The 25,711-nt window shown below is 38.7% G+C and overlaps 2 protein-coding genes across 5 annotated transcripts in view; both read right to left on the bottom strand.

The window, feature by feature from the left end:
- MCM10 (minichromosome maintenance 10 replication initiation factor) overlaps positions 1-10,718 on the bottom strand; it is a 33,863-nt gene extending 23,145 nt beyond the window's left edge. For 2 of the 4 annotated variants that reach the window (XM_019738324.2, XM_074324760.1), the window contains exons 1-6: positions 10,606-10,718; positions 8,657-8,742; positions 5,023-5,367; positions 4,179-4,280; positions 3,899-4,039; positions 2,064-2,235 (exon numbers count right to left, since the gene is read on the bottom strand). In XM_019738324.2, coding sequence (XP_019593883.2) covers positions 2,064-2,235; positions 3,899-4,039; positions 4,179-4,280; positions 5,023-5,367; positions 8,657-8,663 — 767 coding nt within the window. In that variant the 5' untranslated portion in view covers positions 8,664-8,742; positions 10,606-10,718. Of the gene's footprint in view, positions 1-2,063; positions 2,236-3,898; positions 4,040-4,178; positions 4,281-5,022; positions 5,368-8,656; positions 8,743-10,489 lie in introns of all 4 variants that reach the window. The other 2 variants (XM_019738326.2, XM_074324759.1) reach the window with 2 other exon arrangements.
- Positions 10,719-15,410: 4,692 nt separating this feature from the next.
- OPTN (optineurin) overlaps positions 15,411-25,711 on the bottom strand; it is a 114,931-nt gene continuing 104,630 nt past the window's right edge. The window contains 3 exon segments of the mRNA XM_074324758.1: positions 15,411-16,370; positions 20,005-20,084; positions 21,072-21,202. Of these exon segments, the coding sequence (XP_074180859.1) occupies positions 16,243-16,370; positions 20,005-20,084; positions 21,072-21,202 (339 nt within the window). The 3' untranslated portion in view covers positions 15,411-16,242.

Raw genomic sequence — 25,711 nt, 5'->3', positions numbered from 1 at the left:
TCTAATAAGAGATTATCTGGCATTGTGGCCGATTGGTTAGAAGAGGTATTATGGGCAGAAATCTCGAATGCACCTGTTCTCAGTGGTTTAGTTATGTAGTAAGACAAGGCTCATATTTTTACATCTGATAAATAGAAACAAGATTTTTCCCCCCCTTAGGGGAACAGGACTTTATTGGGGAACAGTGTGCATTTCCAGGACTTTTTTTTTTTTTTCCAAATTGTTATCCTTTCAATCTTAGTTGTGGAGGGTGCCATTCAGCTTCAAGTTGCTGTCCCCTCAGTCTTAGTTGTGGAGGGCGCAGCTCAGCTCCAGGTCCAGTCGCCGTTACTAGTTGCAGTCGGCGTTGCCCACCATCCCCTGCGGGACTCGAGGACTTGAACTGGCAACTTTGCGGTTGAGAGCCCACTGGCCCATGTGGGAATCGAACCAGCAGCCTTCGGAGTTAGGAGCACGGAGCTCCAACCGCCTGAGCCACCGGGCCGGCCCTCCAAAAAACAAGGTTATTTTTAAAGCTAGGTTTGTATAACCTTCGATGTAGAACTGGGGCTTATATAGCAAATAAGATCACAAATTCTTTTAAGTTTTTATAAATTTAATACAAAATCATGAAGTAAGTCATTAAGATTTAAATTTTATCAATGCTGCAAGAATTCCACAGGTTCTACTATTTTCAATCAGATTTTTAAAAATTCAGATTTTCACATAATAAAGGTGTTGATTCAGCTTCAATTAAAATAGCCTTGTTCGTAATGACTGGTCAAAACCTGGTGAATTTGCATATTGTTTTTCTCTCGAATATTAATATCTGTTCCATGTTTTACCATATTATACGCATATATTCAAGGACAAGAGAAAACACAAATAAGCATGACTTTTGACTCTTTCAGAAGTCTTCTGGACTAGAAAGCCCTAGAGCTAGCTCTGAACAATGAAGAATATTCTGGAGAAATCCTATTTTTTGCCTGATTTCTGTGAATTAATAGGTTACTATCAGGTTACTATCCTTTGGAGTAATTTTAGGGTCTGAGGTTCAGGTATAACAATTATAGAGACCCAAATAATTCTGCTGCCTCCTATATTTGTAGGCCATTCAGAAGCTCTGGCATTTGTCTACCTCCATTCCCTTCACACGTGTGGTACACTTGCACCGTGACCAGCTCGCATTACTCACAGGGAGTTTCAGCTGGGGGGCAGGCAGGAAGGGCATGTTTACCTTGAAGAAAAAGAACCCTGAAGCCCCTCAATGAGCTTTTATTTTACCATGTATTCCATCCCTCAGATTCTGTCTCAAATGTAACGAAGATACGGAGTATTTTTTTTTATTTTGGAGATTAGTGAATCTTCACAATACACTTCTACTGCATTACTGTGTTTACAGTACCGTGCTGTAGGACGGCAGCCGCTTGTTTTCTCCCTTCTTAATCACGCACAGTTCAAGCCCTTGGCAGTTTGGGTTTAGATCGACAAGGTTTAGGTGTTTTAGACTGGGTGCACTCGGCTACTGCTCTATCCTGGGCTCCAGAAGTAATGAGGGAGACACAATGCAGTAGTGGCACAGAACACAGTGAAAAGGCCAGTCTTCCCACGGATGTGGTCCTGGGATTCATTTCTATTTTAACTGAATATCTTAATCTGTCCACGTAACATGCAAAGAATATAAATTTGCCTTAAAAGTGATTAGGAAGAAAAAAAGCATAGCTGTTTTTCTTGACATCAATTACAAGTAGTGTTATCCTGGTTAAACTATATATACCTCTGTGTATTTAAAAACAGTCTCTATCACTGTTTCTGTCAGTTTCTGATTAAATATACTATCTGTCCATTTCCTTTTATGTCTATCTTCCTATATAAACAAGAAAAAGTCTTCCTTAAACATTTCATATGCAAATATACCCAGAGCTTACTGCCAAGTTTTGTCCAGTTCCAGAGGTGCTGGTGTTCTGTGACTCTGCTATACAAACACACTATTTTGAAAAGGCTCAGCCGTTGGGAAGGAGGGACCCGTATCTATCTGTCTGGTGGGGCATGTGGGCAGATGCGGGGCTGTCACGGTTACTGACCTGAGCCTCAGGCCAGAGAAGGCTTCCACGGAGACCGGCTGAGCCGTTTCCCCAGAACTCCTGGGGGTCCCTGGACCCGGATCTCTAGTCACCCTGTTAGGCTTGTTCCCAGGAATCATTCGAAGTGGTTGTGATGGGGCACTCATCATCCTTGAAGGTGAGCTTTTGGGCGCTGGGAAATTAACATGAAAATTAAGTGCAAAGAAAAGCACAGTGATAACTACAGTGATTTTTGTGGAACTGTCACTTTTCTCATCACTGCATACAATAACCGAGTGTTGAGAGAACAAAGGAAGCCAGAGGCATTTCCGTACCACCCTCAAAATCCCTGCAGTGTAGTCCAAAAGAACTTGCTGCAATACCAGAAATGTTTTTTACTGCTACTGTCCAATACAGTGGCCACCAGCCACAGGTGGCCATGGATCACTTAAAATTGACTAGTGTTTCTAAGGAAATGAATGTCTAATGTAATTTAACCTACTTTAAATTTAAATAGCCACATGTGGCTATGGGCTGCTGTATTAGACAGTGCCACTCTAAAACACTGCTCTTCTGTGCACCGACATTTGCTGGGTATTCACCATGTACAGAGCAGGAAGGGATGAGGGCTCTGTCAGGAATCAATAATTAATGGAGACTGGTGCACAGATCAATTTCCACCTGAAGAAAATCCAAAGTTAGCTCCCCTTTCTTTTGTTTGTTTCTGTTTCATTTTATTTCACTCCATTCCATTTTACTTGTGGGGTGGGGGGAATTCTACTGACATGGTTACTTTTCATATTTTAGAGGCATTTGATAATGCTCCTAAAGGTGAAAAGGCTTGGGTATTTTCCTTAATAAAGTATCACCCTCTGTGAAACCAGATTTTTGTTTACCCTCGAAGAGACTTGGGATCACCGTTCCCAGGCTACAGGCCAGGGCAATCCTAGAACTTTAGGATTTCTCGAAACCACGCCCAGGCCCCCATCCCTTAAAACCAAACTTTGGAAATTGCTTAATGTAATACCTTAGTAATGCAAAGGTCCTAAGGGGATGGACACTGTTCACAAGGGCATGCATGAAATACAAATTTGTTGTCAAATAAATATGAGCACTCAGAGGCTGCAACTATTCTCTACTGCTGTGCCCTAATGCCAATGCTATTCCAAAGGGCCTTTGTGAGCACATGTGGTCAATAAAATGCTGCTTATTCTGTGTTATTTCCAGACCATTTTGTCTTCCATCTTCCAAAGAATCATCACTTTGGGCAAACTGAAGCAGTATAACAAAATCAATACAGAGAGCTTATAAATCTTTTTAATTTTATTTTGTGTGTATATATGTGTGCGCTGAAACAGGCTTTTATTTGCACACCATTCTAGACTCCTGGCAAAGAAGCCTTTTCTAAGGAATTGAGCTTCTGGTTTCAAAAAAAAACACGACCACTTCATAAGGGAAGCTGTGCCTCAGTCTCATAAGCCTAAAGATTAAATCTCTAGATTGCTAGCATGAGAACTCAATCCAGTGGTTATACTTACTATAGTTCAAGTCAACTACAGGGCTATAGAGTTAAAAAAAAAATTTCAACCCATTAAGTGTTTAGTAAATACCTACTCTCGACCTAAGGATTTTCTAAGCACTTTGAGACATAGAGAAAGAGCACAAAATACAGCATATAGTTCCCTTTCCCAAGAAACTTACTTTTCCAACAGGCAAATAAAGTAGACTGACTGACACACTGACACACACACACACACACACACACACACACACACACACACACACACACCAGAGCCAAAATGTATGTTAAAACAGAACCAGGGCAGTGAGAAAACAGGGAGTCTCCAGTACTACACCTGCAGGTGAAACCTTTGGCGTGCGAGCCACTCGCTTGGTTTTTGGTAGAACAGGGACATCAAGCTCTGCAGAAAAGCACGTTGATTCCTGAATTCTCTGAACTTTTTTCTCCTTAAGAGGGGGACGTGGAGACTTATCTACTTGATAAAAATTAAAAGAAATTAGTAAAGCAAATTTAGAAAGAGGCTCAAAAACTATTTTACTAGGAACTGGATGCAGAAGTAATGTTATAATTTCCTAATAACAGAGATGCATTCTATTCCTAGAATTACTGATTACCAGGTTTATGTGGATGGGCTGGACTTGCACGCTGTTTAATTGTCGCCATTTCTAGCTGTTGTTGTAAGGACTTCATTTGCTCTTGCAATTTCTTTAATTCATCTAAGAAGAAGAATATACTGCTTTAAGAACCAGACCAGAGGAAATATTATACAGGATGAAAGTGCTGGAATTATTTTGGGCATTTACCTCCCCTGACAAAACCTTGAGACGATTAACTTTTGCACTTCAAAAGGGTCTCCTTAGAGAATTAAACTTCCTATTTCCAGTAATCAAGCTTCTAATACCAAAGCTAGTTATGAATTTGTACTAATGACAGACATCACAGATCCACATTCACAGCTAACTTTTGAGGAATCAAGAAATTATTATACTTATTTCACAAGTGGAATATCAGAATTAATACAACAAATGCCTGCTCCTGTATTAAAAGAAACTGCCAACTATACTGAATATAATAATTTAAAAATACATCAGAGAAGATGCCAGGAATAAGAAAAGGGCACTGCTCAGGAATGGTCTCCTACTCAAAGTAAGGAGCTTTATACTCTTATCTCTGGCTCCACATGCATGTAAATCCCAAAGTACTAGTTTTCTGCATAAACATGAACATACAGAGTCATTCTGTGAAGAGTCAATTGTAGTGGGCTGATATAAGGGACCTTTGTACGCTGGAATGCTGGCCTTCAATGTATGATCTACTAACTCAAGAAAAAAAATTTTTTCCCCCAAGGTCATTTATCTCCACCCTTGACTCAGCAGCTATCTTGACGAAAACTGCCAGACTGGTGGTTTCCATCTAGTCTATCATAAAGAAATGAGAGAAAGCCAGTAGTGAGGGCACCTTGCAACTCTTGATTAGTTTTCCCTTGACTGGGAGCAGAAGCAGGAGCAGGGAGGGCTCTGTTTTTAGCTGACTGCAATGTAGGAATTTCTTCCTCATCTGTTAAGTCCCCCATATCTCCAAAGAGAGTGGCCAGATTTTCCTTTTGGTCTTCAGTCTTTTCCACTTCTCCATCATCAGCCTCCTCTGTGTAAGATTCACCATCACCGTCTGCATCGAAGAGCTCATCAAATGCATCAGGTTTACCGTCATCCTGGGTTGAGGGCTGGCTCTCTTCTGGGTTACAATCCAAGGCTGACTCATTCTCCAGCAGTGCGGTCAGCAGAGACAATTCATCCTCCTCCACTATGGGAAAAAAGGAAGAAAAAGGAGAGAAAGTAAGCCCACCTGAGAAAGACTGTTAATGACAAGCATAATTACAATAGTCAACATTAATAAGGCAATTAAGATGACTGCAGACTCATCATTTTGCCTGGTATAATTATTGATCTTGTCTCCACCTTCGCTCTTCCCAAGTGCTTCTTAGAGGGCACTGAGCTAAGGAAGGAGGGGCCAATAACTGCTTAGAGACCACACTGGGCAAGTCACGGGGCTACATCTTTTGTCCCATGCTACCTCAGCTGGAGACAACTTCCTGCATACCAACTTCCACGAAATTCAACCCACAAGGGAATAACCAAAAAACACACTAAACATACATTTAGGCCCCTGCTTTTTAATTGAACATTTAAAAAAAAATATATAGAAAGGTACAAAGAATTATATAAAAAGCCCTTATATCCTGTCACCCAGAATTAGTCATCCCTAACATTTTCTCAGGTTTGCTTTGGGCCTTTATGTTAAATAGTTTTTTAACCGCCCCTAAGCCAAATCTTATCTCGACTCCTTCCCACAGCCTCCAGGTCCCACTGCAATCACTATCATAATTTTGGTATATCATTCCAGTCTACTTTTTATACTTTTAATACACATATATAGGTATTCATAATCAATACATAGTATTGGGTGGTTTAAAAAGTATTTACATAAATTATTTCACACTATCCGTATTATTCTGTACCCTGGTTTCATTCAACATGGCACTGACTGATCCAAATTGTAAGACTGAGCCAAATCAAAACACATACTTCAGTTTATTCCTTTCAATTGCTGTACGATAGTCCATGGTAAGACTGTATCACGTTTCACTAATTCATTTTCCAATAAAGGCCATTTCTAATTTTTCCAATGTGGGCAATTTCTAATTTTTTCACACTATAAACTATGCTGCGATCAAGTACAAACCTTCTTGCACATGTGTGAGAGCTTCTTGGGAATACATTTCAGAAGTGAAATACCTGGATTGTCAGGTACACGTTTTTCACCTTTACTAGATATTGCCAAATGGTTCTCAACGTGGTTGTACTCTCACTAGCATTGTATACAAGTACCATTTCTTCCTACCACCTCACCAATGTCTGGTAGGTCACCTGATTTTTTGCCAGTCTGATGGATGATTTAAAAAGGCAGTTCACGGTTTTGATTTGCATTTCCAGGATTATTAGTGAGGTAAAAAATTGCTTATGTTTATTTTTAGCCAGCTGGATTTCTTCTGTCTTGACTTGTCTGTTTATTTTCTTTGCTCATTTTTTTTTTCCTACTTGGGCATTGTTCCTTTATGAAATCAGAGGCATTAAAGTAAAAATGTTAAGGATATTTGATCACTTCCTTCATTGCAAAGACAGGGGCTGAAATCCACACGGGGTAGGGGCCTGTTCAGGATCACTGGTGAAAAAGGTCAGTGCAAGAGCCAGGGTTAGAATGGAAATCTTCAGATCAGGAAACCTATATCCTATCCTTTCCACCGCTCTGCACACTCCTACCAGACAGAGAAGAATAGCCAAATTCAAGACCCAGAACCTGATGAAAGAGTGTAAACCTTTCATTCAGAGGTTGCACAACAATTAGTTTGAATGCTTAGTCCACAAAGATTCCAAGACTGCAGGGTGCAGTAAGATAGAAGAGGCAACCTGGCTCCCTGTGCTCCAGGTGAGATGGTCACATTCCCGCAAGGGAGCCCAGAGCTCCCCAACAAGAAGCCTTGGCCCACACCACTGGGAAAAATATTGCCTCATGGCTTTATACTCTTGGCCCTGAACCCACCTTTTCTCATGAGAGCACCGGAGCTAATCTGTGATGTCTACCACCCCAGTTTACTTCAGTCACCACCAAAAATCCTGTTTTCCCCACGTTATGTTGACCCCATCGTCTTGCCTCCTTACTCCCAAACTCCTGGGACTCCTCCCAAACTCTCTGAAACTCAGAATCTATTACCAGCAGGTTTCCCTACCTCAGGGGCTCTTAAAACAGAAATCTGGCTGCCCCTGAGAACCTCTTGAGTGGAATTTGTTCAAAGGCCCACACCTCATATTGCAAATGCTAGAAGAGTGCTCAGCATGCACCAGGCATGCAACAAATATTTGGTAACCAACTCCAGGGCTCTGATGTCTTCTTGCTTCTCCCTGTCACTTTGGAAGCATTAACCTTTCTTCAAGCCCATCAGGACGTCAGGTTGTTTTCATCAAGAAGCCTTCCTGGCTGCTATCATCTGTCGTCTTCCCTGGATGCCGCCCTACTCCCCTCCCTCTCCCTCTACCACTGTCACCTCCCCTCCCTCTACCACTGTCACCTCCCCTCCCTCTACCACTGTCACCTCCCCTCCCTCTACCACTGTCACCTCCCCTCTCTCTACCACTGTCACCTCCTCTCCACCACTGTCACCTACCCTCCCACTACCAGTCACCTCCCCTCCCACTACCACTGTCACCATTCCAGGTCGTGGTCTCTCAGCCTCCTGACCTCCTCACCTTCTGGTTGAGAGCCCACTGGCCCATGTGGGAATCGAACCAGCAGCCTTTGGAGTTAGGAGCATGGAGCTCTAACCGCCTGAGCCACCGGGACGGCCCAGTCCTACTTTTTTTTAAAGGGCAAGTATAATAAACTTGGATTTAAAAAAATAGTTTCAGACATGAACTCAATTACACAAGAAGAAAAATAATACATTTTACTTGTTACTGTCTTTTCACAGCCATCACAATCAGTTTTGTGCTGCTCCTTGGTTAAGCTCCGCTAATTAGAGCAACATCTCTGTACTAGGTAACTATTTTGCACACATCCCTGCAAAATGAACGAAACTAGAAAGGACTATAAGAATTGAAGTAAAAGCGAGACTAAAACCACTTTGGCAGATTTCAATATCAAATGTGAACTCTGAAGTCTGACGTGCCTGAGTTCCAGTCCCTTCTCTGACAGCTTCCCCTGTGACAAGTTTCTGAACATCAGTCTTTCTGTCTATAAAACACGGTTGCCGCGACGATTAAGTCAGTTAATATGATTAAGAATCTTAGAGCAGTGTTTGGCACATAGTATTGTTAAGTACATGCCAACTATCATGATCATGAACGATCATCACTGCTGCCAGGAGTCTCAAATCCCACCTGATTAGAACAACTAGCATATACTGACTGAACCACTCAGACAATACTGGAGAAGGAGGTAGCTATTTCACCATTTTGCAAATAGAATAACAAATCCACGCACAAAAGGGTAGTTTTCCAAAAACAAAGAAAAACTGAAAAAAGTTGCCAGGACTTACCGTCCATGCTGTCTAGGAACAGTGGTGAGAAAGAACTTTGAAGGAGGACCAGGAGCCCAGGAGACAGCAGTAATGCAGAATCTCAGCTGTGTGAAATCATCATTAGAAAAGTCACTCTTGATTCTCTCATTCTCACACTGCTCATCCAAAAATTCCAGAATCCTACACATTCCAGGGACTCTAACTGTAGGATTTATCCAGAACCTGACCATTTCTCACCCCCACCGCCAACACCATTTTCCTCCTACTCTGTTTCCCCCAAAATAAGACCTAGCTGGACAATCAGCTCTAATGCATCTTTTGGAGCAAAAATTAATATAAGACCCAGTATTATATTACATTATGTTATATTATATAAGACCCGATCTTACAGAATAGTAAAATAAGACTGGGTCTTATATTAATTTTTGCTCCAAAAGACGCATTAGAGCTGATGGTCCAGCCAGGTCTTATTTTCAGGGAAACACAGTTGTATGGAAGCAGTCCTCTTTTTTCTTGTCTTCAAACTATGGTTATAGAAACTTGGGTGAGGTACAGAATTTGTGTGATACTGGACCCCACGGATGAGACAAATGGTGAAGAGTATTACTGTGTTATCCATCTATTGGGGAATCTGCTGGATTGTAAGCTCCTTGAGGGTTAAGGAGGAGGAAACTTGTTCATTTCTATAACCAACCACCCTTTCTCTCCAGCAAACACATGCACGTCCTCATCCTTACATTTAGGGCCAACAGACAAGTGCTATGGGTTTTATCTCCACAATATTGTTCAAATCTCCAATTCTCCCCAACTTTACTGCCAAAAGCCTAGTCCAAGCTACCGTCCGTCAGTCTTTTAATTGGACTACTGCATTTGCTTCCCGTATTGGTCTCTTTGTCTCTGTGTAATCTATTCTCCACACAACAGCCACAGCAATCTTTCCTTTCCCTAGGAATCTTTAAGAAACATAAATCTGATCATGGTTTTCCTTTAATAAAAATTCTATAATGATTTTCCATTGCCCTTAGAACAAAAGTTTCAAAGCCTATGAGGCAATGGGTACTCTCTCTCTTGCCTACTTCTGCTTCCCCATCTTTTCTGTACATTCACTCCACCCAACTCGACCCACCTTCCAAACTGTTTCACCAAGATTAGCAGCCTGCATTCAACTTCCTGAACACACTAAGTACTCTCACGCCTCAGGTGCTTTGAAAAGTTCTTTCCTAGCTCCTTCTCATCCTTCGGTCTCCGCTTAACTGCCAATTTTTCTAAGCCTTTCCAGACCACTCTGTCTATCTGGCTAGGTCCCACGGACACCCTGTCATCTTATCCTTTTCATTCCACTATCATATACTTGCTTGTTACCTGTTATCCTCTTTATCTATCTATCTTATCTTTCTCTCTCTCTCTAGATATGTATGTATGTATTTATTTAAGGACGGCGCAGCTCACAGTGGCCCATTCGGGGATCGAACCGGAAACCTGGTGTTATTAGCACCACTCTCTGACCAACTGAGCGAACCGGCCACCCCTCTGTTATCCTCTTTAGACTGCAAGCTTCACAGGGAGGGCAGAAGTAATGTGTGTTTGGAGTCCCGTACATCGCACGTATTCAATAATTATTAGTAAATCATGACTTAGAAAATGAATGAATAAAAGAAGTCCAAAAGGCATGCATTTGACAATCGTTTTAAAATGCTACTTTCAAAAAGAAAAAAGCATGGTCCCTTAAATAAAGTAGACGGCACCTCACGATGAATTTCAGAAGTGCCGCGCAACTCCTTAGCCCTCGAACCTCCCGATGGCGACAGCCTGGCGCTCGCCCGAGGCCACCCCGCTTCCCGTCTTGCCCACCTGGGCGCCCGCGGCTTCCGCGCCTCTCGCTCTCCAACCTCTCCTGCAGACGCGGGTGGCGCCCGCTCTCCCGAGCCTCCCAAGGGCCACCCACACACCCAGACGCCATCTCTTACCCGGCTCAGCACCCCTTCGGTTTCTACTACCAGACGCGCCAAAATTCCAAGTTGCCTCCACCCCCGCCTCTGACGTTGACGCACGCCGGCTTGGCGTCGCGCTGATTGGCTACGTCAGAGGTCGAGGAGGACTCGACCTTTGAGAGAGGGCGCGATACACGCCTTTCGTAGAGCAATCTGATTGGTTCACGTGACCGGGCGCCCTCTGTGTTGGGGCAAGGGAACTTCCGGTCGGCAAATCTTGAGGCTCCTTTAGGTAAGATAAAAATGTTCTGGCGCCCTCCAGCGCCCTGAAATGTAAGTATTCCTGTATGGTATTTTTACACGAGGTCAGAACTCAATTCCTAACATTCTCCGGGACCATGTCATCCAATCCTGAGCCTCATTTTCTACTACCTCAGGTATAACAGGAACAAAGACTTGGTCCGCATTCTAGGAATTTACTGTCTAATTTGGGAGATGTGACGTATGTGTAACATAAGGTAACTACTAATAAGCGCCAATCTTGCTGGAGAGGAGATAACAGAAGACGAGGTAGAAACATTAAAAAAAGTAGGTAAAACGAATTGTATGGAAGATGATGGACTCGAGGGCAAGAACTTCGGTAAGCAGTGAAAAGACCGTGTTTGAGCAGGTGGGGGAGGAAGGCAGACGTATAGAGGAAAGGTGTCGCCAAGTGCTTAGACTCTGGAGTTGAGACTGCAAGATTTTTCACTGCCACATACTACTGTGTTTCCCCGAAAATAAGACCTAAGCGGAAAAGAAGCCCTAGCCTGATTTTTCAGGATGACATCCCCTGAACATAAGACCTAATGTGTCTTTTGGAGCAAACCTTAATATACCACCGGGTCTTATTTTGGGGGAAACACGGTAACTGTGCAACCTTGAGTAAATTGCCTAACCTCTCAGTGTCTCAACTTACTCACCTGAAAAATGGACAGTAATAGTTATTTCATAGGGCATTGTGAGGATTAATGAGAAAAACTTGAAAATATGTATAGTGTGCTCAGCACACGTAAGCATTAAATGTGTATCAACTTATATTCTTACTACTTTGTAAGTAGTAAGGCATTGCTTTAGGGAGACTTTATAAGGCATTGCTTAGGGAGATTAAGTTAATAAAGATAGGTGCACAGCAACTGAATATCCCAGAAACTGGAGGCAGAGAATCTCAATAGAAAATTCTGATAGTCGCAGACTATAAAAGTTGAAGGGAAGGGACAAACAGGAAATACATTCTGAAGGAAAACCTATCTGCTTTGGTAACTGCCCAAAGAAAAACTACCTTTGGTGGGAAAAGGAGCAGACAATGGCCATATTGGCAATACCTGGGAGACTGGCAGAATTATAGAAATGGACTAGAAGTCTAAAGGAGGAGCTTGTTTTGGACGGAGGAGAGATGATGATTTCAGGCTGAGGGTATGCTATGGAGATTTCAGCAGGGACCTTTAGAATTGTGGTTGAAGACGGGGACATATCAGGGCTTCAGGTATAGGTTTAGTGAATGCAGTTCTGTAAAGTCTGTAGAAGCAGAATATTTGAGTATGTTTACTTGGTTAATACACCAGATGCTTAAATCAATTCTTCCGTCCTTAGCCCCAGCTAAGGAAGCAATGTTGTTCAAAATCAGAAAACCAGACCTACTGGGAGAAATAGATGGTTTCCCCAGCTTCCCCCATCCACCCCACTAAACATACACCATAGATATCTGTTTACACCTGCCTTTACACCTTCCATGTTCCATGGTGCAGAACTCTCTAGAGTCTTATCCCAAACTTGAATTTTTTCAACTACTGGACAAGGACCCTGTACTAAGAAAAATGTTATCCCTGCTCAGAGGCAACCCTCTACTTAGAGATCAGTGGCCCTTCTGAGAATGAGGAAAACCCAAGTTCCTTGATTTTTCATAACAGAATATTGTCTTTACTGCCCAAATAAATGTCTATTTTCAACAGATCTAAAGGTTGAAACAGCAGAATTATGTTCCTCCATCTAGTTACCTCAACTGGTGTTTTCTGAAAGGGAGCCAATAAAAAACTCTAGCCTTGGTGGTTTCAATGAACTCACTTAGAATGTTCAACACATTCCTTCTTGGTTTTGCTGGGTTAATAACCAATATATATTTTAAATATGTGAAATAACTACCCATAATCATGGCTCCATATATTTAAAGGACAAAATTACTACATAAATCTGTCTACTAATTGAGGGTTCCTGAATCAATACTTTTGTATTATAGTTCACGTCTTTGCAATTACTTAGCTAGAAAAGCTAAAACTTAAATTACTCAGCAATGACTAAATTTTCATAGCAAGAGCACATAATATTATTTCAATAAATAAGTGATCAACTATGTAAGTCAAAGGGTGCCAAAGAAGATCATTAAATTATCTCTACTTTTTATTTGCCTTTTATAGCAAAGCAATTTGGGTACCTTATGTTGTCCCACTAAATTATTTGAATATTGGTTCATACACTTAACTAGCTGCTATATCAGCTTTCCTCTATTGAATCAATGATGGCATAATAAATTTGATATTTCACTAAAGTCAATTCCAAGTTAGCACTTTCAGTATGGGGTCAACTGGAAGTGCTAGCCAATCTTCACAAGAATAGGGTATACACAATAAATTTTATGTACATTCATATTAAATATTATAGTTCAAAGTTGTTATTTTTCTCATTTTTTAGAAAATGAGACTTTTATCTTTTAGAGCAGATTATAGGATTACAGAAAAATTCAGTGTAAAGAACAGAGTTCCCATAAAGCCCCTTCCAGACACAATTCCCCCTATTATAACATCTTGCATTAGTATGGGACATTTGTTACAATTGATGAGCCAATATTGATACATTATTATTAATTGAAGTCCATAGTTTACATTAGGGTTCACTCTTTATGTTATACACTCAATGGGTTTTGACAAATGTATCCACAATAACAGTATCATGCAGAATAGTTTCACTGCCCTAAAAATTCTGTGCTTTTACCTATTCTTCCCTCCTTCCCCACAAACTCCTGGCAACCACTAATCTTTTTACTGTCTCCATAGTTTTGCCTTTTCCAGAATGTCATATGGTTGGAATCATACAGTATGTAGCCTTTTCAGATTAGCTTCTTTCACTTAGCAATATGTATTTAAGGTTCATCCATGTATTTTTGTGGTTTGATAACCCATTCCTTTTCAGTACTGAATAATATTCCATTATCTGAATGTACATTTGTTTATCCATTTACCTACTGAAGGACATCTTGGTTGCTTCCACGTTTTGGCAATTATGAATAAAGCTGTTAAAAACATTCATGTACAGGTTTTGTGTGGACATAAGTTTTCAGTTCATTTGGGTAAATGTCAAGGATTGCATGCTTGGTTTTGCAAGAAACTGTCAAACTGTCTTCCAAAGTACTATTTTGTATGTCCACCAGCAATAAACTAGAGTCCCTGTTGTTCCATATCCTCGTCAGCATTTGGTGTTATTGTTTTAGAGTTTAGCCACTTAATACGTATGTGGTGGTATCTCATTTTAATTCGCATTTCCCTAATGACATATGATGTGGACCATCTTTTCCTATGCTTATTTGCCATCTGTATATTTTCTTTGGTGAGGTATCAGTTATCTTTTGCCCATTTTTAAATTGGGTTATTTTCCTATTGTTGAGTTTTGAGAGTTCTTTGTATATTTTGGGTACTAGTCCATCAGATACCTGTTTTTTAAAGATTTATTCCCAGTCTGTGGCTTGAGTTAGCTTTTGTTTAAGGTGTAAGGTCTCTATCTAGATTCAAATTTTTTTTGCATGTGGATGTCTAGTTGTTCCAACACCATTTGTTAAAAATACTATCTTTCTTCATTTAATTGTCTTTCTCCTTTGTCAAAGACCAGTTAACTATCGGGGTCTATTTCTGGGCTCTCTATCCTGTTCCATTGATATATCTGCCTATTCTTTCACCAACACCACAGTCTTGATTACTATCGCTTTATTGTAATTCTTAAAGTCGTGTAGTGTCCTCCAATTTGGTTTTTCTCCTGCGATATTGTGTTGGTCATTTTGGATCTTTGGCCTCTCTCTAAATTTTAGACTCTTTTTTTGATATCTGCAAACTAACTCGTTGGGATTTTGATTGAGATTGCACTGAATTTATAGATCGGGTTGGGAAGAACTGACATCTTGACAATATTGAGTCTCACTATACATGAATGTGGAATATCTCCCCATTTACTTAGTTCTTTCATCAGCTCTTGTACACATTTTATTAGATTTATACCTATTTCATTTTTTAGGGCTAATGAAGATATATTTTGATTATATATTATTATATTTTTGGATTTTAGATATTATATATTTAGATATTTCGATTATATATTTCGATTATATATTTAGGGCTAATGAAGATATATTTTGATTCCTGTTTGATTCCCTGTTTGATTCCACGTGTGTGTGTGTGTATTAAATCAAGTTCATCTAGGAGAGATTCTTAGGACATAGCCAAATAGAAGAGATATTTTAATTTTCTCTTAAATGTTTTAGGATCTAGATGCATAAGGTCATTGTTTATTTTTATGGCTGACCCAGTATTAGCTACTCTCAGTGAACTATACATTTATAAAATATGGCATAGCCTATCTTTTCACCTCCTTGGCAAGAACAATTTCTAATTCAAACAGCATATATGGTTCTCTAGTAAAAGAATTTGCTCTTAGTCATAGAATTAACAAAACAGATCTATATTAAGTAATAAGCTTATATGAAGCGGAATCCAGAAAATACATTCTATGAAATTAGCCAGTCACATATGAACAGTATGAAAGATTCAAAAGCAAAATTTTATTTTGCAATAATTATTTTTGTGATTATGAATATATAGTCTGATTCAGGAAGAAAATGAATAAATAGCTGTACTTTTTAGAAATGAATAAACTCTCTATTGTACAAGCCCACATACCTACAGCACAATGAAAGAACAAAGATAACTTCTTTGTCCTCTGAATGGTTATGTCAAATCCAATGAACCTAATTTATCTACTTCATGTGTGCCAATATTTTATCCCTTTGTCCTGACAATCAAGTAAAAGCTCAGAGTGCTCACATGAAAAGAGCCACATCATTCCTAACTTTAGTACAATTACTGTGGCTGCAGTAAAACTACAACATACATATATGCACATAACCCCAAACAGATTTGTCTTAAATGAACGAAGAAAAATAACAATACAATTTATTTCAGAAATATTTTGAAGACATTTTTCTTTATGAAATCTGTGACCACTTCATTTTTTCCTGCCTCCTTAAAAGGTTCTTAAGGTTTATAAGTGAGGCATCTTCCATTTAATTACATTTACTCCGTCCCATGACGTCACACGCTAATTAACTACATGAACAGTCAGTGCTCACATAAACTGAACATTAAAAAAAAAAAAGACTCTATTATCAGGAAAGTGGTATGTTAAGGATTCTACTGTGCGACTTTATGGAAATACACAAAAAATGGCCTACGTGGAACATACCAATTTTCTATCTCCTAAAACAAACATAATGAGCAAAAATATGTAAGTGAAAACAAATAACACAAAAGTACAACTCTTGGAGGAAAAAAGTCTGACATTGACCAACAGTTTGGGGAGGTGAAGTGTCAGCACTTAAATGATACAGTCCATGACGTGAATCTGTAATGTATCTATGTCAGGCAGAAGTTCTCCACATTTGGGGCAAGAATGAATCGGCATATTCTGTTGTTGCTGTTGCCGCCAGTTCCTATCCTCAGCTCCTGGGAACAAGCATTAAATGAAATGTTACTCCATTCCTTCCATGTTGTAAACAGTTTTGTTTGATTAATTTGAATAACAGATGGTTAATTTTAACATCAGTTAAACTTTGTAATCAATACCTACTGGGAAGTGAATCCAGGTTATTTCTGTCTTTAACTTTAACACACAGAGAGAGTATCTCCAAAAATAGTACCCACTTCCCTACTATTTTAGGATTTTGGCTCTCTTTTAGGTTCTAGGTATGTGAAAATATGTGGTTTCACTTCTAGATACAGGGCAAAACATGTTCTAGTAGAAACTAGAATATTTGAGAGAAGGTAAGAGGTAGATGAGGGTATAAGCTAAAGAGGAGGAGAGAATGTGGGAAACATCATGAGCAGAGGTAGCATGGAGAGGTGGGATCCTAGAACAGTATGTACCTGCTCAGACGCAGGGACAATTAAGTTTATTCACAGATAATTTTGAGCACCCTGTGAAATGGAAAAGAAGGATACAGACATGATGGGGTGTCAAATAAGAAAAGTGACAGCACAGTGCATGAGGGGAGTGCCTGGCTGTGTCATACACAAGGTGGTGGAGTGACAGGACAGAGAAAGGCACCTGGCTCAGATTGCTCTGTGCAGACAGCCCCCCTGGATGAGACCAATTCCACTTGAGAGGAGACTTAAGAATGTATAAGGGTTATCCAGCCAAAGTAAGTGAGGAAAAAGAATTGAAGAATGAATCCTGTCATTTCCCCCGATTTTGGAGTTGGACCAAGGTTCAAGTCTAAATCAAAGAATGCTCGAATTAAGCCTTGACTCTAGGTGGGTCTCACATGTGCAAATGGTGACGGATGCTGGAAATCACTTTGGACTCCTGGGGCAACTCCCTGATCTGACATGTCTGGATGGAAGCAAGCCACTGTGGTTTTTCAGAGTCTCCTCCCAGGTTTCCAGACTCTTTCAGCCCCCAAAATGCTTGTTTTTGGAGGATGACAGTAGAGGTAACCTTTAACATGGTTATTTGATTTTGAACATATTATATGAATTGAATAATATGTGAGACTATTACAGATAGTTTGTGTTCAGCAAATTTTAGAAGCATCCTTGAACAGAAAGACTGATCACAAGGCATGATTTCTGATTTAGGGAGCTGTCTAATGGTTTCGTTGTTCTAGATTAGGGGTCAATAAACTTTTTTTGTAAAGGACCAGAGAGTAAATATTTCAGTATTTGCAGGTCATATAATTTCTGTCACAACTACTCAACTCTGCCATTGTAGTATGAAAGAAGCCCTGTGACACTATGTTAACCAAAGGGCATAACTATGTTCCAATAAAACTTTATTTATAAAAACAGGTGACAAGCCAGATTTGGCCTGTGGGCTGCAATTTGCCAAACCCTTCTCTAGATGACAACCAGCAACCCACCAGGCACTGTTGACTCTTCATTTTAAACTGTATTGCATCCATTTGTACCTTTCTTTTTGCCCTGATCTAGGTTTCAAGACTCCGACTGGGGCTGTTGTATCAGTCAGCTACAGATTCCCTCTCCCCTTTTGGCTCTTCACTATAAAATAAGCTTAGTCAGTTTTCATTGTTAACACATCACACCCATTCCCGCCTTTGCTCTTTTATTCTCACACCATACATGTCTAAATCCTAGCTTCAAAGCCCCCACAGATCTGACCATGCCTAACGCCCATTTGGTCCCCTATGCTGAGCCAAGTGTCTTAGACCAGGGTAGACTCTTAGATGGCTACTGATGACATCGATGATGAAATAAATCGAGATGGGCTCTGGCTTAAGGCAGCTTTGTTAGGAAACTAAAAGAAAAAAAATCTTAAAATAGTCTCTGAAATATTGTTTTTTATAAGACAAAAAAGCTTATTAGGATAATTATGAATAAATTTGCACTTGGTGATGATTTTTAGATTATAAATATAAGTCAAAGAGTCTTTGACCAGTCCTTTTTCCTTTTAATGTAAATAGGCATTTGCCTTATATAGTTACGATGAAGGAAAATCTTCCCCTAACAAATGCAGGTACAAGAGATTGCCCTTTTTGACCCAAGACAATTGTATAGATACTTCTAGATATGAGGTGTAGTGATCTTCCTAGGAAATTTAAAATCAGATTACAGAAAATGCATGGCAGTGCTCAAGTGGGTACATGCAGAGAAGAATGTAGCTTTACTGTTGATGCTAAAAAACACCTGAGGCTAACATTTATGTCAGTTCAAAGGCTGCTACCTCTGCGTATATCCCATGAATACTATGTTTACTTGTAGCCTGAATTACTATCTTTAATATTTACTTTAGCCTATTTTTTCCCTGTAGAAGAACTTTGGTGGGGGCTTCCGGGGAGATGGGAGGTAAAAGGGATACTTAGAGAAATTTCCCCAAGATTTAACAGTTAACTATACATATTATTTCCTTGCTGCTGATAACATTGTGATGTAGTTCCATTTCAATAGTCAGTTGGTATGTGGAAGGACTTAGACTGGTCCAGCATTGTAAAAAAATTAAAGATCCAGTTTTACGTGAAATTCAGGATGGCATCCTAAACCCAGAATTTTCTTTCTGGCATTGCTATTAACTTTTATTCTTGCTACATCAGTCTTTGATCTTTCGAGTTTTGTTTTTTATTTTCATATCTAGTATCAAGGATAACACTTCCCTTTCAGTACTATTAAGACAGTGATTTATTATAAATTACAGAACATTATTACTAGCATATTAAAACCATATAATAAACACAGCACAATACTTTTAAATAGTGTCATAATCAATTTCACTCTGGAAATTAAAATCTGGATGTAGTACATAATTAAGTGACAATCTATTCCATGAAATACTGTGTAGTACTGAAGGGTCAGATAGGCTTGGATTCCATGTCCAGTTCTGCCTGTAACTCGCTTTGTGGTCCTGAGTTATTTAACCTTGTCTTCTGGAAGATGGTGGTAACATAACATATACCTGATGGACTTTTGTGAGGATCACATGAAATAATGTGTATGAAGCGATCAGCGGCCACGCATAGTAAACTCTCAGTAAATGGTAGCATTATTATGTGCGTAACACCAGGTAGTCGGTGAAGATACAAGCTCTGAGGGAGCTTATTTAAAAGAGACTTAAATGCACATTTAGAATACGTAAGTAATTATAATATAAATAGCAGGTAGTACTAAAACAGGAATAAAGTGCTTTGGAAATTCAGGAGGGAGAGGTCACATTCTGTTGGATTCACAGATATGGTATTTGAAATGGGTTTCACAGATGGGTAAGAGTTCATTGGAAAGATTGGGGAAAACAAGGATGTGAGTGAGGGAAGGGCATCTAGGTGAGAGGCGAGTACATACAGGTATACAAGCATAAGGCAAGTGCCAGGAACAAGGAGTCATTCCGGTGACTAATTTCTGTGGGGAAATTGAGTGACAGAAGGCGTAAAAGTTTGGCTATGGCAGGCCTTAGTGCCAGTGTGAAGAGTCTGGTCTGGATTCTTTAGGTAATGTATGCAGATCAGTGTACTGTGGAAGTAAGACTGATGGGTGTTATATTTTTGGCAGCTTGATTTGGAATCCCTTATATAGGATGTAGTGGAATATTTTTTCAATCATCTACTTCGAAAACCTAGAATCACACATGACTCACCTCTTTGAACGAGGTAAGCCTGCTGGTCGGGGTCACTGGTTCTCGCCCCATGACGGCTCTGCATTTCCATCAAAGACTGCCTACTGGGATTAAAAGCAACACTCTGTGATAGTCTGAAACCCTGAAATATGACAACGTTAAGCAGACATTCAACAGAAGTATGAGGGAAAAAAAGAGCTGAACTATAAGGCCGAGGTGCACAGAAACCAGAACTTTAGATTAACTTGCGTTGTAAATATTATTGGCACTAGGACATGATATAGTAAAAGTAAATAACAATTAAGATCTAAAAAATCTGTTAGGAAACAACCAAATTGTCCATTGATAGGGGAATGGATTAGACAGAGCAATTAAACAGAATGAATTAAATCTGCATATGAGTATACATAACAGAATTCAAAATCACAATGTTATGTAAAGTGAGTTGCAAAACAATACTTACAGTGATCATTTTGTAACTTAAGTGCACAGAAATCAGTATGATCTTGATTTTACATAGATGTGTATATATGTAAAAGTATACAACAGATGGGGATGCCGCCCCACAAATTCCAGGCATTATGGGAAAGGGAAGAGAGGAATATTATGAGGGATGGGAAACAAAAAGACTTCAACTTCATCTATAACTCCTTTTTTAATAAAAAATATACTTTAAGTAAATAACTGTCAGTTCTGGATGGGATACATGTTGGTGTGTATTTTATTCTCTATATTTTTCTATTTCTATTTCAAATTTTTCTCAAAATGAAAATTTAAAAGACAGAAGTAATTTTAGAAGTATTTTCTTTTAAGACATATTGCAGAATTAAAGAGTTAGGACTATTTCATCCATGACAATGTCAAGATATGACTTCGAAATTCATAATGTCATGTTTTTATAGCTTATCTAAAAGCAAAGAACTTGATCATGTTCCCACAAGACACTGCCAGGCCTTATCAGTCAAACTAAACGTTAGGAACACAATCAAGTGAAGTAGATTCAGAGTGACTCTTATACGTGTAGCTCAGATTAGGAAACATCTCCTAGAGCCCACGCTGAAATGTGCTAAGTCTTCCCCTCACCTTACCTGTCTCCATCTTCGAAAGCATTATTGTCTTTCAGCAAAATTGCCAACTGCAATGCCAGTTGCTCCTTTTCTTCATGAATCTTCTCTCTTGCTGCTCTTTCAGCATGAAAGTCCGAACAGTAAACCTCCATCTGTTTGAAGACACAGAAGTTACTGTCTACGCGATGTGGATTCTCTACAGCTCACCTGTCGATGAGGTGAAGAGGCAGGGCTGCAGCCTGAGATACACCTTGTAAATGACGGGTGCAGGTTCCAGCTAGAAACCAGTGTAGTGACCATAACTTTCCAACTATCTTCAAGTAGAAGACACAAGTTGTGTATGTGTGTGTGTGTGCTTTAAACGGTTAGAACCTGGCAATTACCCTGACATAGGTGGTTTAAGTACTGTATGTTCTATCAATTCAGTAAAATTCTCTGGTCTCTTTTTAAAAAGTAATATTCTGGATTAACTTAAGATAGTAAATGGTTTATTTTTTCTGTCAGGTATATTTATAAAGGCTGGCCTTTAGCTAAATTTAAAACTAATAATAATAAGTAGATGCTTTTTATTGAATTCTGTGCGAGGTTCTATGTTGACTATCTTATTTCACTTTATCAAAAATCCTGGAATGTAGAATTGCTATGTTCATTTCACATTTATAAGTTTAATAGCACTTAATCTTGGGGAAATTAGTTAAATGGTCAAATAGGCATTTGAACTCATTTGAAGCCCACATACCTCGGACTCTTCCATATACCATGTCTCTTCCCACAGTGGCTGCCAGCCTCCAAGATGGCTCCAGTGATTCTCACCTCTTGGTATTCTTAACCTCTGTGGTCCCCTCCCACAATGAATAGGGCCAACCTGTGCAACTACTAGGTGTGTGGCTGCTGAGAATAGGTCATAAAAGATGCTCTGGCTTCTGCCTTGTTCTCTCCTGGACCACTTGCTCTTGGGCAAGTTAGTGGCTGTCGTCATATCATGACAGTGCTGAAGCAGCCATGTGGAGAGACTCATATGTGGGCCTCCCACCTACAGCCATGTGAACCATCTTGGAAATGGATCTTCTAGTCTTGAATGCAGCCTCAATTCTCTATTAAGAGAATTGAGAGACCATGAGCCAGAATCACCCTGCTAAGCTGCTCTTAGACTCCTGACCCATAGAATGTGAGATAACAGATCTGTGTGAGATAACAGATGCTTATTGTTTTGGCTGCTAAGTTTGGAGCATAATTTGTTACCTAGAAATTGATAAATATTATGCCATGAGAGCAATTTCTTCAGTTACAAAATTGTAAAAATGAACTACTTAATAGAGAATTGAGCATTATTCCAATCCCAGTTTTTAATTTTCTATATTTAAAATTAGGTTTTTCTTTTCAAATGTAGTGGTTCTTGGATAACAATTTTAATCCATTACTTCTTTAAATAAAATTGATAAAATTTTAAATATTCACAATTGTAGTTACAAAGATTTATGTAATAAAGAAATTGTTTTAAGGGACTTTCTGCCATTTGCAAGTAATCCAATATTTTATGGTTTCATTGATGGATCATGGGTTTTTTTGAGTCAGACCCAACTTCAAGTCAGAGTCTCACTTCTATCCCTTATTAGCTTTGAACTGGGTCTTTGTTTTGCCCATTCCTATATCCCCAGCAGTGAGAACACTGTCTGACATACTACAGATGCAGAATGTGGCAGAAGTACACAACTATGGCATCATGAGGTACCCAAACAAAAGAAATGCTATAAAAGAGTGCAGGTTGAGATTCTATTCCTGTAGCAATAAAATTAAAGCCCTAAGTCCAATCAACCACCTCCATATTTCCCTGGGTTGGCTGCTCTGAGCAGCTAGAAATGAGTTATGAATGTAGGGAATAATAAACTATTGACATTGTTAAAAATAATCTGTTTATCAGATTAGGAAACATTTTGAAAAATGATGCAAAGATGTGGGGAAATAGGAGCACTCATCTACTTTTGGTAAGAGAATAATTTTGGTTGTGCATTTTTGGAAGGTAGCTTAGTAATAATACTTATTTGACTTGAAAACAGGCGTACCCAATGACCCAACCATTCTACTTTTATGTCTTACTACAGGGTCCACAAGTGTACAAAGACATGTTCAGTTCAGCATTGTTGATGATAACAAAAATATTGGTATAACCTAGATGTCTATCAGTAGAAGGCTGGTAAATCATGGTAATGCACACTTTAGAACACTGTGTAACCATTAACAAAACAACACATGGCTGTGAGTAATAACAAGGAGATATGTCCAAGACATATCATGAGTAAAAATGTTGTAGTATAAAAGGTATAGTGTGATCCCATTTTTAATTAAGCAAACAAACAAAATAAAAACAGAATAGGCTTAACTATACACTTACTAATATGAAATTTGGGGGAGTTAAGAGTTCCACTTCCTACTTTCTACATTTATGTGTAGTCTAAAAATGTTATAGTATAATGAATAGTAGTATTTATATAATTCAGAAATAAAAACATTTTAGTACCTAAAACTACTTCTGAGATCTCTAGTTATTTAATAAGAAAAAGGTTTCCCTCCCCTTTTTTGTGATCTTATATCTCAAGCAGGATGTATTGTCACTCATAAACTCTCCGTGAAGTGCTCCACTGATCAGTAATCAGAATGAGCTAAAACAGTCACAATAAGGCAACTGTATACAATTCTCCCACAGAACAATAAATGAAGAAATGTACCTTAACTTGTTTTTATGAGGCCAGCTTAACCCTGATATCAAATCGTGACAAGGATATTAACAAAAGGAAAATTCTAGGCCAATCTTAAGAATATAGAAACAAAAATGCGAAGCAAAATATGAGCAAACCAAATTTGGCAATATATACAGAGGACAAGTCAAGTAATGCAAAGTTTAATATTTTAAAAATGAATGAGATTTACATTAGTAAATTAAAGGAAAAAAGCATATAATGATCTAATTATATCATTATATGAAGCAAAAACATTTCCTAAACAAAATTCAACATCCACTCAAAATAAAAACTTTTAGCAAACGAGGATAGAAGGAACTTTCATAAATCTGATAAGTGATGTTTACAAAAAGCCTATAGCAAACATCACACACTTAATAGTGAAATGTTGAAAGCATAGCCTCTGAGACTGGGAGAGGCAAGACTGCCTGGCATCTCCATAGTTATGTTAATAATATGGGACTGGGGTCCCAGCCAGTGCAATAAGGCAAGAAAAAGAAATAAAATGTAGAACTGGAAAGAAAAAAAACACACACACAAAAAAACCCTGTCATTATTCAAATTATATAATTAATGTACAAAGTTAAAAAAAATTAAATATTATTAGAATTAAAATGTGAATTGAGAACGTTTATTGCATACAAAGTATTTCTATTTAACAACAACTCTTAGAAAATGAAGTTTTAAAATAATGCTATTTATAATAGTATCATCAAAATATAAACTATCTCGGAATAATCTTAGTAAAAGAACAAAATCTCTACTAAGATTAAAAATATCACTGAGTAGAATTAAAGAAGATATGCCATACTCATGGATTGAAAGAACCAGTGTTGTAAAGATATCAATTATCTCCAAATTCATTTACATATATTTAATATATTTCTAATCGAAACTCCAGTAGGTTTTTCTGTGTTATGGAAAATACCAAGTGGATTATAAAATTTATATGAAAAAGGGAAGGAAGACCTAAAGTCCTGTTGAAGAATGTCAGTGAGGTAGGAAGGCTTATTCTACCAAAATTCAAAACTTTCGATGCTTTATAATGAATCAAGACAGTATGGTACCAGAGCAAGGATATATAGAAGGCCCAATGGACAGTATAGAGTCCAGAAATAGACCCATGGGTACATGGACACAATATATGACAAAGAAGGCAGCAGAGTACTTAAGAAAAGATGCCCTTTTAAATAAATGGTGCCAAGTCAACAGGATAGTCATAAAGGAAAAAAATATAAATCTTTACCCTTACTTCACGCCATATAGAAAAGCTAATTCCAGGTGGCTTCTAGATCTTAATGTAAAAGGCAAAACAATAAAATTTTCAGAAGACAATATAGGGGAATATTTTCATGGCCTCGAGGTAGTGAAAGTTTTTTTAAACAGGATACAAAAGTACTAATCATAAATGATAATAAGATAAATTGGACTACAATAACATTAAGAACTTTCATTCATCAAAAGACACCTTTATGAGTGAAAAGGGAAATCACAGGGTGAAGAAGTGTGCAATGAATATAAAGAACTCCTATAAAATCAAGAGAAAAGCCAGCAAACGAGAAGAAAAATGGGCAAAGACCTGATTGGGCACTTCACAAAAAGGGATACCTAAAAGGCCAGTAAACATTTGAAAAAGTACTCAATCTCATTAGCCACTAGGGAAGTGCAAATTAAATGAGACACCATTATATACCCACCAGAATTTTAAAAAATAAAAGTATTGATAATACAAGTGTGGATACAGATGTAGAGCAGTGGGAACTCTGTTGATGGCAGTGAAAACTGGTACAACCACTGTGGAAAACTGACGTTATCTGTTAACATCGGTTCATGCATACTCTATGAACCCGCAATTCCACTCTTAGGTATGTACCCAACAGAAATGAAAGGACAGGTGAACAAAGAGACATGCAGAAGAATGCC

The sequence above is a fragment of the Rhinolophus sinicus genome, linkage group LG02 (genome assembly GCF_036562045.2).
Source record: "Rhinolophus sinicus isolate RSC01 linkage group LG02, ASM3656204v1, whole genome shotgun sequence".
NCBI lineage: Eukaryota > Metazoa > Chordata > Mammalia > Chiroptera > Rhinolophidae > Rhinolophus > Rhinolophus sinicus.
Note: the sequence above shows the minus strand (reverse complement) of the source record. Positions and strands in the feature narration are given on the sequence as shown.